Source organism: Hipposideros armiger, unplaced genomic scaffold (assembly GCF_001890085.2).
Source record: "Hipposideros armiger isolate ML-2016 unplaced genomic scaffold, ASM189008v1 scaffold_1010, whole genome shotgun sequence".
In the NCBI taxonomy this organism is placed as follows: Eukaryota; Metazoa; Chordata; class Mammalia; order Chiroptera; family Hipposideridae; genus Hipposideros; species Hipposideros armiger.
This window is the reverse complement of record NW_017732360.1, coordinates 351,460-367,476: the sequence shown is the minus strand read 5'-3', so window position 1 is coordinate 367,476 and position 16,017 is coordinate 351,460. Positions and strand designations below refer to the sequence as shown.

General features: G+C 42.1%; 1 protein-coding gene across 5 annotated transcripts in view; it reads right to left on the bottom strand.

The window, feature by feature from the left end:
- ST6GAL2 (ST6 beta-galactoside alpha-2,6-sialyltransferase 2) overlaps positions 1-16,017 on the bottom strand; it is a 108,500-nt gene that overhangs the window by 49,296 nt on the left and 43,187 nt on the right. For all 5 annotated transcript variants that reach the window (XM_019631557.1, XM_019631556.1, XM_019631560.1 and 2 more), the window contains 3 exons: positions 9,339-9,436; positions 7,757-7,858; positions 5,395-5,569 (listed from right to left, as the gene is read on the bottom strand). In XM_019631557.1, coding sequence (XP_019487102.1) covers positions 5,395-5,569; positions 7,757-7,858; positions 9,339-9,436 — 375 coding nt within the window. The remainder of the gene's footprint in view (positions 1-5,394; positions 5,570-7,756; positions 7,859-9,338; positions 9,437-16,017) is intronic.

Here is a 16,017-nt window from a genome sequence, read left to right as displayed (position 1 = left end):
AGTTGTTTGGTGATAATATGAGTTTGACATTTAAAAAGTAGAAAACATGGTTTTAAAATATTCATTTAGAAATTTGAGATAACTAACTTCAGTATATATCACAGATATTAAAACTTTAATAAGTGTTAAGTAACTTATTAATATTAAATAGGCTTGTAATGAAAGTATAGTTTAATTCATTTAATATTAAAATGTATTTGTATTGTGTCAATATAATCATTCACCTATGTTCTCTAAGTTCCATTATAAAGAAAGCATAATAAATTATTAGCTTTGATAAATTCTCTATGTAAGTAAATTGCGAACTTCTGAAATGCTTTTCCAACAATAAAATGAGTTTCAGTGAAGAGGGTCTTAGAGTTTGTTTTCTTCAATGCTAGGTTAAAATGTTCCTCAAATCCTACAACTTCTCACTCTTTACTGGAAGTAGAAAAAGCAGACCTTATATTTATAGATAAAACAAGAAGAATTTACTTAGTTGCAAAGTAAGTGTTTGTGCCCAAGTCTCATTTTACTAGGATACCTTGCCCAAAAGCAAACTTCTCTGTAGGAACTGATAATACGAAGATCCCACGGAACCCAGGAGAAGCACAGCCCTGTTGACTCCAGCTTTGTGATCAAGGACACTGCTGACAGAAAAATATCTCCAGACCCACTCTAACTAAGGAGCACTCAGGAGGGAGCACTGAACAGAAGCTGCTCCTAGACTCTTCCTTTCGATATGTATAGCTTCCCCCTCCAGCAGAACGCGCCCCTACCCCATCACAACTCCCATCCAACAAGGGAAGCCCACAAGCCGTGTGTGCCATTAAGGAGGCTGCCGGTGCTGGGCTAGGGGTTGCTAGTAAAGGTGCAAATAGGATATTATGCTTTTTCAATGCAAGATGCTGCTGGCTGAACCATGTGCCTGAATATTACTGAGAGGTTGCTTTCTTGAAATCAGTGAGAGTTGAGACCTTGCTTGCTGGGTCCCAAACTTATACTGTACTAATCAATATATCCAAGAATCTGGTCCCCAAGATGATACAACCAAGCAAACAAACACAAAAATCTACTTTTAAGAAGGACATTTACAGTCAGCTGTTACACATGTCATTTTACACTAAGTTTTCAGGACACAAGGAGTCCATGACGGGAACAAGTTTTATACCTATGTCTTCAAAGAAACAAAAAGGATAATGTATTTGTAGAATTCAGTGTTCTCCTGAGCCAAATGCCTATCACCTTGATGATACGCCCATCAATGTAGAACCAGTGGACCAGGCTTCTCAAGTTTCCTCCAACTTTATAACAAGCTAAAGAGTGCTTCTCCAAGTGCAGCCCCAGGACGAGCTGCGTCACTTGAGAATCTGTTAGAAATGCAAATTCTTGCTATCTTCACCCACTCAGAGTCCCTAGGGTGGCCCTTTAGTGTGGCCGCCACTGATCCCTGTCCATTATTCACATCTTTATGGAGCTCCATTTCACAACGATGGGGCTGATTCGTATAGCGAACAGAAAGTCGCCAATGTGATCATTTGTGTCACTATAAAAAGCGCTGTGGCCTCCTCCGACTGTTTTCTGTCTTGGACCTCTTGCTCCTCTTGCTCTAGGGAAGCCAGCTGCCATGCTGTGAGGATGCTCAAGCAGCCCTATGGACGGGTCCACGTGCTGGGGAACTGAGGCCTCTGGCCAACAGCCACCTTATAAGTGAGCCATCTTGAAGGCAAACTGGCCAGCCCAAGTCCAAACTGCTCGAGCGCAACCTGAGACACTGAGGCAAGTCATGCAGCCCATCTGCTCCCAGATGACTGACCCCCAGAAACTGTGCGAGATAAGAAATGCTTATTATTCTTCTCAGTATCTTAAGTTTTGGGGTAATTTGCTTCACAACATTGCTCTTTTTCATCCTTGTGACTAGCAAAACTCAATCATCTCTGGGTAATTCTGATGTATACTAAAATCTTTGAGAGCCAGTGAGCTAGAACATTCATTCATTCTCCAAATAATTGTTGTTTGTACCTACTGTGTGCCAGTCCAAGAGCAGCAATCCAGTGATGGGCAAAACAGATGCTTCCCAACCTCGATGTCTCCTTTTCTTTTTCTTCATTTCACTCATCACAGTTTGTATCATTTATCTATGTGCACGTACTTATGGAATGTCTGCCACTGCTGCACTGGCAGTTCTGGGGGGACCTTTGCCGGGTTTCCTCACCACCTACCCCTGGGGCTGCATGGCACATGGGAGGTGCTCAGTTAATATGCACTTAGTGGGTGACTTTCCCTTCTATCTTCACTGCCTTCCTCCTATGCAATGAATTCAGGCCCCAGGAACAGGCCTCTAAACAGCACCAATAACATTAAAGGGAGCCAGGTGTGCTCCCCTGGGAATCTAACTGCCATTGGCTAAATTTCCATACAGGGACATATCTTTTGTATTCGAAACAGCAACTTTTAGAGTCCCTCTATTTTACACATGCAGATTCATAAACACTTATAAGGAATATGTATGCTGTGGGTTTAGAGATGTAAGACATTAAATGGGAAACCATCTTTCATGGATGGGTCAGCAGCCCATCGGTAAAGAAAGGGGCTCATCCTGCGTCACCCCCAGGTGGAGCCCTGTGCTAATCACGAGAGCATAAAGTGCAGGAGACAGCCACGTGTGGTTCTTGGATGAAGACGTCCTGCTGGCTCCATACCGTGTGGCACCCCGTCTGTGCATACATCTCACTGAACAACTCTACGATGGGTTCTTCTGTTCAGTAACTGAGGTAAGAGTGTTGGAAAATGAGGAAGTGGTGAGGCAATAAGTCAAGAGCTTTTCAACGCGACCTTAGAAGATGCAGGGGCATTTTGAGAACACTTTTTGATAACCGAAATAAAACACTCATTGATTTTTAAAAATTCTTCTGGCAGATAGATTGAGATGTGGGTGATGTCATTTTGCATATATATGAGAATTTCTGATAAATTATAAAACAGACTCTGGCTCTCAGCATATTTCTGAGCAAGATCAAAGAAGAGGTATAATGATTCCACATCCACAGGGCATTCAGAGGGCGGCGGGTACGCTGCCGGGCACAGCTTGCCCGGGCTGTGCCTCCTGCCCGTCCTCAGTGAGGGGCTCACACTGAAATACGACAAGGGGCAAGAGCGGTGGATGAAGTCAACGTCAGGCCATGCCCTCTGTCACGTTCATGTCCCCACCCACACAGCCCGGTCCGCCCGGTGGGAATTTAATGGAGCCTTGTCCACTTGCTCTTTTTCATTCTTTTGTGACTACGGAACTCAACAGTGCTGCCCCACAGAACTTTGTGTTGTTCTATCTGAACTACCCGCTCCACTAGGCACCAGGAGCACGTGGCTACTGAACTTGACACGGGGCTAGTGAGACAGGAACTGAGGTTTTCCTCCTATTTAATCCTGATTTATTCCAATATAAATGGTCCTTTGTGGCTAGTGACTGTGTACTGGGCAGGACAGTGCTAGAAAATATTAACAGCTGCAAACTGGCCCGTAACTCACTTCAGAAAGGTTTTCTGATTCCCATTTCTCATATGAGCACACGGAGGCTCACAGGATTACGTGACTTGCCCATGACCAGAAAGCTAGTAAACAGCAGAGAAGAATTCACACTCAATCTTCCCAACCCAACGACACTCTTGCAATGACATCAAACTATAATCCCCCTTCTTCAGGTAAAATAAGCCTTAAAGGCAAGCATTAGCCTCTGAAAACTCCCAAATGTATGAAAGGAAGCTGGCCATAGGGGGTATGATTTCTTGCAGCAAAAACACACTAGAGCAAAACTTTCTACAGCTATGACTATCTAACTTGAATATCTCAAACTGCATGTCGATACTAAGTATATCTGCCAGCCCGGCACTGTGCCCTAAAACTTTTGCTCTAATCAAGCACTGCCCACATGAATTCACGAGAAGACAACAATATGAAAATGACTTTATTAAACTTCTGCCAAATCCTGTTATGCTGTCTAAGTATTACTCTATCCGGTTTACCCTTTGCTGACAAACTAGATGATACTTTCTTTCCTAAATCTACAGAATCCAATGAAACTGCACAGAAGATAAAGAGTTTAGGATTCCAAAGAGTTCTTCAGAAATAAAGTGTCAAAGGCATGACTTTAAAGGGGTGGGGGGCATGCTTAAGGAAAATAATATGCAAGGTCATATGTAAATTTTGTGTTGAATTCTACATAAAATATTTCACATTACTAAAATACCAAAAACCCGGAACAGAATCTGAAATTCTCAATTCAGATACTCGTGTGCCCTATATCCATAATCAGATGAGTATTATCTCCTTAAATCTCTCCTTTGTTCATAGGGACCCATTGTGGAGCCCAAGTTAGGGTGCACGGTTGTAAACTCATTGAAATTAGTGTGGAGAACATGACTGTTTTTTAAGGACAAAACTAATACCCTTTGGCTCTATTACAGCTTTCATATTGCCAAGGGGATCTAAGAATTTTCTTAATATTGCCATTCTCAGGTAAAATCAAAGAAATAATGGGATGATAAGCTGAAACATAGGTAGAGAAATGGATAAGACCACACATGGAGGACCAAAGGCTGGCTGAAAACACTACATAACAAGCAAGTGTGATAATCTTGTTATATAAAATCTAGTTTTTGGATTAGAACTAGTGGACTCGAGTGATAACAGCTGTACAAGGTGCTAGAATTAGTCTCATCGATGCCTGGACCTACCTGGCACTATCCTCTGGTCACAAATTCAGCTCCCCAGCCTGGCCCCCTGTTAGCAGTGTGCATGGGAGGGGGTGGTGAACCAAGGATGGCCGAGACAGGGTCTGTGTGTCCTGCCCTTGAACCTGGATGGTCCTTGGCTGCTCTGCCTCGGCCTTAAGAAACTGGCAGCTTCTATTTCCCATCTTTCGGAACACATGCCAGGAGCCCTGAACATCCATCTAAGAAGCTCCGTTACCCTCGGACCACCATGCAAGAGACCCCAGGCAGCCACATGGTCAATGGTCCCAGCTGAGCCCGGCCTTCCAGCCATGCCTGCCAAGGGGCCAGACGTGGGAGTGAAGCCATCCCATGAAGCAGCTGAATACAACCAAGTGACCCCCGCCCCGCCATCAGTGCCTGTGGAACAGTAGTATCACCCAGCCAAGCCTGGCCTGACACACAAATTATGAAAGAAAAATAAAGTAGTTCTTATTCAGGCCAATTTCTTACCTCCCAAGTTTCGGAGTAGTGTTTTATGCCGCAATAGAAATTGGAGCAGAATGTTTCTCTTTTCTTCAGTTAATCTATTTTCCCTCCAAAACCACCTTTTAATTGCTCTTCTATAACATTCATATGTGTTTATTAAATATCAGGCCTAACCCTGCCTGCCCACCCAATCATTCCAACTTTTTTTAACACCTACCAATGAAGCCAGAAGATGGTGGGTTGGGCTGAATCTTCTCCTTAGTGTTCTCCTGGATAATGTCCCAAAGCTGCCATATAAATTTAGGATGAAGAATGTAAAACGGCTGATCTGGATTTCTCTGACGATGCTGAACATATGGAGTGAACAGGTTGTAATCTGGTTTCTTGTACCACTAAGAGAAAAAAAAAATCCACACAATAAAGTACTGAGGACCACACTCTGAAAAGGAAACAGGGCAGCACCTGGGGAGGGGGAACTTAGAGGTGAACGAGTGCAAAGAGAGACGAGGGTTCTAGCCCCGAGGGACTTGAGTAAAGTGAGGGAGATGGCTAAGGCAGCGGTCAGCAGGCTTCTCTGTAAAGGGCCAGGTAATAAATTCATTAGGCTTTTGGGGCCATGCAGTTTCTGTGTCAACCACTCAACCCTGCCTTTGTACTGTGAAAACAGCTACAGAAGATACATAATGAATGGGTGTGGCTTTGTGCCAATAAAACTTTATTTAAAAAACAGGGCCAGATTTGGCCCTCGGCTATAGTATGGTGACTCCTGAGCTCAATCAGTGTATTTCAAAAATATGTTTCCCAAATCTAATCTATAGTGACAGAAAGCATGTCAGTTACGGCATAGGTCTGGGGTTGGGGCTGGGAAGGATGATGGAGTGATGGAAATATTCTATTTCTTAATTGTGGTTGGTGGATACATGACTATGTTTTTGCTAATACTCATCAAAATGAACACTTACACTGATAATACATAAATTATTTTATGAAAACATGAGCCATAAGGTAGATTTTAAATAAAAGTATATTCAGAAGTGTCTCAGGTGCCACCCTGAAATGAGATCTGGAGAGTGTGTGGGGGAGAGGCTTAGCTCATTGGGCTCTGAGGCCCCATGCTCCCTGCGCACGGACACCCTGTGTACATAGTAGGACCCCAAGGAACATTCCATGGTTGAGTGTGTTCTGTGGCTTCCACTTTTTTGAGAATGAGTGGGCCAGACTATCTTTAGTAAACTGTGCCTTCAGATGACACAGCAGTGGGAAGGAAGCAAGAGGGTGTGGGACTTGCTTCTTCCCGCCTCTTCCCAGGGCTCACGCAGCCGTCTCAGAGCACCGGGCCTGCAGATGCGGCCCTGGCGCTTGGATTTCGGCAGTGTGGCTGTCCTCACCCACTGGGTTGGACAGCTCTGTGCCCAGGGCTTGGATACTTCCAACAGAGGAAGAAATAAGGTCCAACAGCTAGATTCTCTCAGACTGCCCACAAATAGCAAGGGAGCTGTCAGAACTTAAAAGGAAGAGAACCTCAGGCTGGGAAGGAAGCTGGTAGTTGAAACACCCCTTTGATGCCTGATTCTCAGTAGAGGGTACATATGAGAATCACCTGGGGCTTTCTCAAAAACACATGTCCAGGCTACATGCTACATTTCTGGAAATGAGGCTCTGACAGATATAGTTGAAAAGTACTCCCCAGGTGATTCTGATTTGCACTCCTGGTTGAAAGCCGGTTAACAATCATGCTAGGTAAAAGTCCAGCCTTGGAACACCCCTTCCAGAAGGATCCACTCGACCTTGGGCAGCTCTCTTACAAAGCTACCCGTTGGTGCAGCCAAGATCTGTTCCCCCTCATTCATCCTAAGAAGGCTGCAGAACAGGTGAAAAGACGCTCACTGGCCCAGCTAATGGCATCTTTCCCCAGGCCAAATTACCATCCATCTGTCCCAGGGCTCTTCCAAAAACACGTACGCTGTCTGTTCCTCTAGGGTTTCACCAAAAGTAAGGAGCTGCTTGTTTAGCTAGGCAATGGCTTGCCACAAAGTCATGAAAATAACTTGCTTACATTTTGATCGCTAGTAATAATCAGGTTATGCTGTGTCACATAAGATTAAAAAGGTTAAGTGGTCGAATTCAGAGTTTTAGGAAAAGCCCTTAACAGGTTCCATTTAAATAATAATGAGCTGTTGATACACAAATTTAGGTTCTTTTGTGAAGCACTTTCAATTTATTTCAAAAGGTCTTGTAAATACTTGGAAGATGATGTAACCCTATCTCAATGGAAACATTCTGGATTTAATCAGCCCAACTGACAGCATAACTAGGAATTCTTGAACATTTGGACATTGTACATTTAAAAACAAATCCTCCAGAGCAAAACCCCTTTTTTCATTCGATGGACAATGTTCACCAAGTATACTACTCGAAGTGGGTATCAAAGTGGCAGGAACGCTCGGGGATTTAAGTCCTACCCAGATCAGCTTCACTCTATCAAAGCTTAATTGTTTGTTGACTTGCTCCCATTAATAACTGGCCAAAGGTCCTTCTGACCATTAGGATTAGGGCAGGGGCGCCAAAGAAACACTTACCAGGTTAAGATTTGCAGAATACGGAGCAGGGTCCCAGGCCACCAAAATGACGTCTTTATACAATGAACTGTCAATGAAGTGATGGGTGGGGTTGGTCAGAATCTGCAAATACAGAGAAAGATCATTTCAAAGCAAGTGTCTGTTTCTTCAGAATAATATTTCAGAAAGAGATGAAATTTTTTTTTTCTTGCTCTGATTCAGTTTTAAAAAGTTCCTCAGATTTTATGTTTTCCTCTCGGGGAGGGAGGGAGGCTGGCATTGCATGCTAAACAAAGCACTAAAATGAATTTTGGGGAACAATGAGGAGTTCGTTTATTTGTTTTTTAAGTCCACCAGTTCTTACATTTTCACCAGCACTGTACTCATACCTAGTGTTACCAATCGGCTCCTGAAAGATGTCATTCCCTAGCTAACTCAGCCCCGCAAATTCTTCTGCCATCAACTTCACAGGTAATTTGGAAAAACAGTAACAGGCGTGGATGAAGTGATTTACAAAGGTTCCTCCAGAGTGTCATCCTCAGAACAAAGGGGACACAGAGAGCCAGGCTACCTGAGTAAGTTCCGGGATAACCGGCTGCCCTCTGTGGCCCTATCTGGTCCTGGGTGAGTTCTTCAATCTCACCTGCCAATCGCTTTTTTTTTTTTTAACTACAGTTTTGGAAAAAAATAATGTATTATTTTCCACAGTTTTAAGATGCAGTTTTTTAGTTTTTAAGATCCAACTTTTTTCTTCATTTTTAATGTAACTGAAGTTAAAATGTATCTTACAGTGACATGTTTTCTAATTTGGTGGGGTTTATCTCCTCCACTCTGAAAAGCTCTTATTAAACGAATGGTGAGTCTTATAATCAATGCAATCTATAAATTAAGGAAATACAATAATTGTTTCTCACCTTGCTGCATGCTGCCTGGCTCAGGGTACTATGCAGAAAGCTAATCTTTTGTTTTGTAGGCAACTTACCATAAATCACTCATCACCTCATATTTTTCTATATCGTTTCAAACTCGAGAAAATTGTTGTGGTTTGTTCTGGCAATAATTTTGCTATAAATTTGGAAAGCATTCTTATTAAGAACACAAAGGAAAAAGAAGTTTTCATTTTCAACAATTCATTGTCATTTAGAAAAATTTCAAGTAACAGACTCAAGTTTTCAAGCTACCCAACTGACCCTTGAATTTTGAAATTTGCTTTTCTCTCCTTCATCCTGTGCCTTCTCATGAGCATGGTTTCCTCTAAATTTAAGTGTCTTTTTCTTAAGTTCACAAAATGTAACATGCTAAGTCATATATATATATATATACATACATATATATATATGTATGTATATATATATGGCATATGTGTGCTGATTTTTCCTTTTGATCTTATTTACTTATTTTTTCCTATTTATGTCACACATAAATTCCCATTTCTCTGAATTATTCTCCTTCTTATTTATTATTATTATTATTTTATAATTACAAAACCCATAGAAATAAGCAAGATCATAATCATGGGTAACTGGGTAATTTCTCTTCACTCATCCAGTTAATGTATTCACCTATGAAGTGTACATTCATGAAAATACTGCATCCGTCTTACCTGGGAATTAATGATGCGTACAGTGGTTTTATTGCCAACATCTTTTTCATAGCCACGTGTAGGAGCAGCGTTAAATCTCAAAACTGCATCATGAGAATCTAAGGGCACATAAGTGACAAACTCACTCTTTTTTCTCTGTAGAATCAATATAATCTAGGAAAATAGGTTAAAGTAAATCTTTCAATACCTGAAGCTAATCAGACACCAACAATGGAGACCCGTACGCATATTTTTCAGTATATTTCTGTTTGGAATGAGATTCTGGCTAGGGCCAAATCATTACGGAAACATACAAAACCAAAGTACTCCTATATCATCGAAGTTATATTTAGATACTTGTTATATGTTCATTCTTTAAAAGTGATATGCTTTATGCAGCCATTAGCCTACAGATTCCAAAACATTCTGAAGATGAAATCTATGGGGGCAGCTAAGGATGCTATAAACAGTCTGCTCACCTGCGGCTTCTCACTGCTCGTAGAGCATGGGGGCTGCTCCCGTACCTCTAATGCTGCTGTCTGCACCAAGATCAAGTGCACCTCTCACACAGGAAGAGCCACAGCTTTCAATGCAACTTTATCACTTTTGGGTGCTGGTCTGTGCTTAAAAAGAAAACCAGTCCTGATTTCTGTGCATCTTTACATATTGCTAATGATATCAAGAAGACCCATGTGAGAGCATCTTGGAGCAGTCTTAACTTCCAGCAAAGGCCTGACTTGTTGCCTCAGCTCTGGAGGAAGGGGGAGACCACCAAGGTCATTTACATTCCGTAAGGGCACCTTGGGCCACCAAGCTCCCACCACGATATAAATCTATGTGTCTCTTCCTTTGACTTGATATGTCAGACTTTCCCAAGTTCTCTGAGGTCCTGAGTGAAAACAAGGCTCCCATATCATGGAAGCTGACAAGGGAGACAAGAGCAAGAGGCTCACCTGGCTAATGGATGGAAAGGGAGGCAGTGTTCCCTTTGCACAATGCAGTCTCTATACATTCATGTGTCTTGAGATTTCCTGTGCCAGCTAATGTGTTTCCCAGAGACCAGACTGAAACCAGAGTTAATCAGCAATAAGGGAATTTCCATGGGCTAGGTTTAGCTTCAAAAATTCCACGTGCATTTCAAGTTTAAGTTGGAGCAATGACAATGCCTACTTGTGAGAGAGTGAGAGTTGAGATGTTGTATTTCTGATTTGCCAAAGAGCCTTGTGGACGCATGCCACAATTCCCATGACCATACCCCACTCAAGTCCCTAAAGCAGCTCACTTTCCTCACTTGAGTCCTGCTCTGCCCCTCTGAGCAGTCTCCTTGGGAGAGATCTCCCTACTCCCTGAGCAGCAGACCCTCAGCACGCATGACGCCATTAAAACCACGTTACAAAAGGTGCCTCTCATGACAAGCACTGAACTTAGAAGAATTCAGATTCCAGTTTTAAGCACCATAATTAATAAACATTTGGAATATAAAAAATGCATAAAGGGTACCTGGCTATGTCATCAAAAAAATCCTACAATGATCTTTTAAGGGAAATTCTGCCATAGGAGGTAAGCTATGACCTGCCACCTGTTTTAGTAAATAAAGTTGTACTGCAACAGCCACACTTATTTGTTCATCTGTTGCCTATAATGGCTGAGTTGAGTGGTGAGAGACCCTATAGCTAACAAAGCATAACATTTACTACCTGGCTCCTAAAAAAAAAAGAAGTTTGTCAATCTCTAGATTCTTACTTTTGGGGCTCAAGGCCCCTTTACACTCTTGAAAATATATGACCACCCAAAGACATTTTGTTTATTTGGACGGTATGTATCAATATGCAGCACATTAGAAAGTAAAAACAGAACACATTAAATAGTTATTAGTTTAACTTAAAATAACATTTTTTTTTACAAAAAAACCTATATTTTCAACAACAAAAATAGTGAGAAGACTGGCATGTTTTAAATGTTTGCAAATCTCATTAACGTCTGACTTTTGAGAAAACAGTTGGTTTCTCCTAGCTGTTTCTGAATTCACTCTGCTGCAATGTATTGCTTTTGTTGAAGTGTATGAAGATGTGTCACTGAAAGTGGAAGGAATATTTTATGTCTTTCCAAATCACTGGAAAAAGTCTTCTTTCATACTTCATCAAAATTTGACTCGTGCTAGTTTCTTAAAAGTTAGTTGTAATGAGGAATATGACACAGTATCAATGAACTTTTCATGCTGTTACACTGGAACACATTAGTTTATCTTGCTCTTAAAATGGATGATTCAGCCATGCAAACTTTTGTAATATTGTGCAATGATTAAAAAAGTAATAAAGACCACATTAATTAATATCACCATGGTTTGCATTCGTTTTCAAAGTAGTAGAAGCTTGAATTTTATCACTAGCAACAAATGCTGTCATTTACTTCCCTAAAAGTGACAGGCTCACTTAATTCCTTTTTCAGACAGAATACCTGCCATATATGCAGGTCTGAATAAAGTGTGTCTGTCAGTCATTTGTTTCAGGTAAAATCTGTGTTTCCTGATGAGGTGTGTTCTTCTCACAGCTCAGTCACACAAGTGCTTCTCCACTGTGTGCTGATATGCTCAAGTGCTTCTCAGGTCATTTCCCACTTTGTCTTAAAAACGTGTTTACTCAGGATTGAAATTGAATAAAACCAACAATTTTTACTGCTTTATAAGGGACATCCGTAAGTGAAACTGGCAAGTTTTCCTGTTACTGCTATGCTTGGTGGCGAAAATTATAATGACTAGTAGAGTTGGGTCCCCACTGCCTTGCATTTGTGCTAAGAAGCAGTTTTACCAACCAGTGCTTTTGTATCAACAGTGCAAATGCCAACAGTTAAAAAAAAAACCCCACAAAACAACAAAAAGCTTCTGAGTATTATAAAAAGCTTTCACCTTATGAGCCCCTGAAAAGGTCTTGAACTCCCCAAGTGTAAGCAGATCACACTGTGTGAACTGCTGACCTAAGCTGACCCGGATGACAAGGCCGAGAGAGGAGGCTCCAGACAGCGAGGTGAACTTCAGGCAGTGAGAGATAATCAGGACCACACCAGGATGGGAAGCATGGGGCCAGCACTCCTAACGACCGTCTCCCCTAAACCATGTGGCCCCCAGACACAGTCCCATCTAAAGGAAAGGTGAACAAGCCAAGGACCCCAAGCATTTCAAATTAATTAGGCAGTAATTCCAAATTCATCGTATCGCTCCTGAAAATGTCCCAGCTTTTTATTTTTATTTTTTATTAAATGTATTGGGGTGACACTGGTTAGTAAAATTATATAGGTTTCAAATGTACAATCCTGTAATACATCATCTCTCTATATATCATTGTGTGTTCACTACCCAGAGTCAGTTCTTCCATCACCATATATTTGACCCCCTTTACCCTCATCTACCATCCCCCTCCCCCCTTACCCTCTGGTAACCACTAAACTATTGTCTGTGTCTCTGAATTTTTGTTTCTTTGTTTGTTGTCTGCCCCGGCTTTTTAAATGCCAGTGTTCTACACTGAGGGCTGTCTGAAGCCTTCAAACAACCTCATGAGGCCCAGGGCACAGAAGTGTAATCTAGCTTAGCTCCTTTGTTAGTGGCATGAATCTGAAGAGTTAAAAGGCCAGTTTCATGCAGGATGCAGGGAGGTAGAGCCAGAGGCTGCCTGAATGGAGAATGAGCCTCCTTAAAAGCTGTCATGAGTTAAAGTGGATCAGGATGCCAGAAGGAAGCATGCAGGGGAGGACGAGCTCAGAGTCCATCACTCAGACAAGCTGTGTAAACGTATGTCTGGCTGTGTATGCATCTCCTTGATAACATGCCTTAAAAACTAAGCTGTCCATCCCTATTTAGAAAAGAAGAAACAGATCGGACAGCAAGCACAAGGGGAATAAAGTAAAGCATCATATCTGGAGAAGGCATTTGCAGGCTAAAGCCCGTTCACTTTGACCTTGAGAACAGAGCCAGGCTAAGCGCATTCACTGAAGGAAGACTAAGGAGCAGCCAGCCAGGAGGTGCACGAGCAAGCATAAAGTCACTGCGCTGCCCTGAGCACCGCACCCCATGTTCTCCCCTTCCTTTCCCACACTCATGCAGAAAACCAGATCTGTAAGTCTGGGAGCAAAGGCCTCCAGTCCTTAGGGAATTCATCTCTCTCTTGACTCGAATGCCTGGGTCTGTCTCACGTCTCACAAGACTCCCGCAATGGGACTTACTTTCCTCATGCCCTCAAATCTAGGCTGTAGAGCAATCTCTCTAAAATAAAAGGCTGACCCACCCCTCCTGTGCTTCAAAGATTAAAGCCTTTCACCATGGGCCAGGGGTCAGAGTAGGAGTTTCTGGAGACTCAGCCTGGGGTTTGATGGCAACCAGGCTTTGCCCTCTGGACCTCTATCTAGATGCCTCCATCTCCTTATCTATAAAACTGGAATAATCATATGACATCGGACAATTAAGTTCATGAACTCATCCTAGAAAAAGTGCTACAAACCTCACTGCTGAATATCACTATGGTCACCTTCGCAGTACTCCCCTTGGGAAGCTATGCACCAACACCAGCACCTAGTCCACTTTTCAAAGCAATTTTGGAAATTTTTCTGGAATGGCCATCACAGCTGTCATTGTATTATCCTCGATGTCCTGAATGTCATCAAAATGTCTTCCTGTCAATATTTCCTTTATCTTCAGGTAAAGAAAGAAGTCATGGGGACCAGATCTGGTCAGTAGGGAGGGTGTTCCAATAGTTATTTGTTTACTGGCTAAAAACTCCCTCACAGACAGTGCTGTGTGAGCTGGTGCATTGTCGTGATGCAAGAGCCATGAATTGTTTGTGAAAGGTTCAGGTTGCCTAACTTTTTCATGCAGCCTTTTCAGCACTCCCAAATAGTTCACTTTGTTAACTCTTAGTCCAGTTGGTACAAGCTCATAATGAATAACCCCTCTGATATCAAAAAAAGTTTAGCAACATCATTATAACAAGTTCGCAAACTTAATTGTCTTACCTCCCATCTATCAATTAGGGTTGCAAGGCTTCCAGCAGCTTTTATGTTTTTAATATATAAAAGCGTTTTAGAACTGGACTTTGTCTGCTGTAAATGCCCTATTAAGTGAATATGAATAGATACATATGAATACAATTATTAATGATGCACAAGAACATGTGAGAGCTGACCCCTGCCTGCCTATCCAGCTTTCTGTCTTCTCCCCCCACTCCCCTCCCCAGTAGCACCCATCACCTGCACACTGCGCTGTTTCTCACCTCACTGCTATGCTGGCCTTTGGCCTGGAGTCCCCTCTTCCGAGCAGTCTTTGCTAACCTCCTCTCTCTGCCCAGGCACCAGCCCTCACATGGGTTAGGATTCTGTTTTCTTGCCTCTAAGTTTACATCTCTCTCCTTACTTCTAGCAACAAGATTGTCATTGCCTGTTCTCTTTATGTCACTAGTAGCTAGCATAGTCTGTCTCAGGCCTTGGTGAAGTAGGGATCAATAAATATTCAATGTTTGTTGAATGACTATCTGATCTACTTTCTCACTTTTTTTAGGTACCAGGATCTGCCAAATGCCAAGCTCTCACCAGCAAGTACTATATGCCCCACTCCCTACGTACTCCCCCTCCACTACCCACACACTTCCAAGAATTTGAATTTCAAGTACACAGATTTTGATCTCCCTTATTAAGGCCACTGTTGTTAGTTCAGTGTAGACGTTGTAGTGTTTCCACAGGATTGCTGGCAGTGATCTAGCTACCAAATTACTATCATTTATATGTATGGCTGGAAAAAAACATCTCACTGATGCTATGAAAGAATGTTCCACTGCTTCCAAAACAGTTCACTTTACTTTTCAATAACATATTCAAAGGTGTTTACAACTGCTACAATGTTCTTAAAAACATTTACCACGGTATGACTCGGTCTAGAACCGGGAAACAGGACTGTACTGCCAAGGAAACCAGCAGAGGGAGCTAGAGGGCAGTGGAAAAGCGAACCACCTGGCCAGCTGGGGCTTCCTCTCAGAGGGTGAGGAGTTGCCCAGCATTCAGGGACAGTGCAGCCCTGAGGGCCTCCTGGCAGGGCTGACATGGAGCTAGCCCAGGTACTTTTCTAGCTCTGCCCTCAGTTTTTCGAAAGACCATGACCTTTTGTGAGTCTTCTGATCTTCACGCAGCCAATTCACAAGCATTTAGGTATGTAGGGGCCAAGACAAATTTAGCTACATAGTATAGCATGCCCCATATTCTAAGTTGCCTGGAGAAATCTGCTACATGAATTTGTTTTTATTAAAAGAGCTGTTAACAACCATGTGTCGATAAGCATCACACATTCAGACAGTAGGGAAGACAAACGTCGGCACCTCAACTCGCACACCTGCTGATGCTACGAGATACCAGCTTATAAAAATGGAAGACGTTTTTTGTTTTTACAAATTGTATTATGCTATGACATGTTTTTATAACTGGATTTAAAGGAACATAGACAAAACAGTAAAGAGAATTATAAAAACACACACAGTGTTTTTTAGTTACGATTCTACAATTCTAGTCATGAAGCTTCATATAAGTGCACACAATATAAATTTAGATACTAAAAATTAACAAAGATAGAACTGACATTTCAGGTTCCTCAGAAACGTAATTCCCAGTGTCTTTCATGCTCTAATCCAAATTCTGAATAGAGTCGAGTTTATGAAACTCTGGTTAG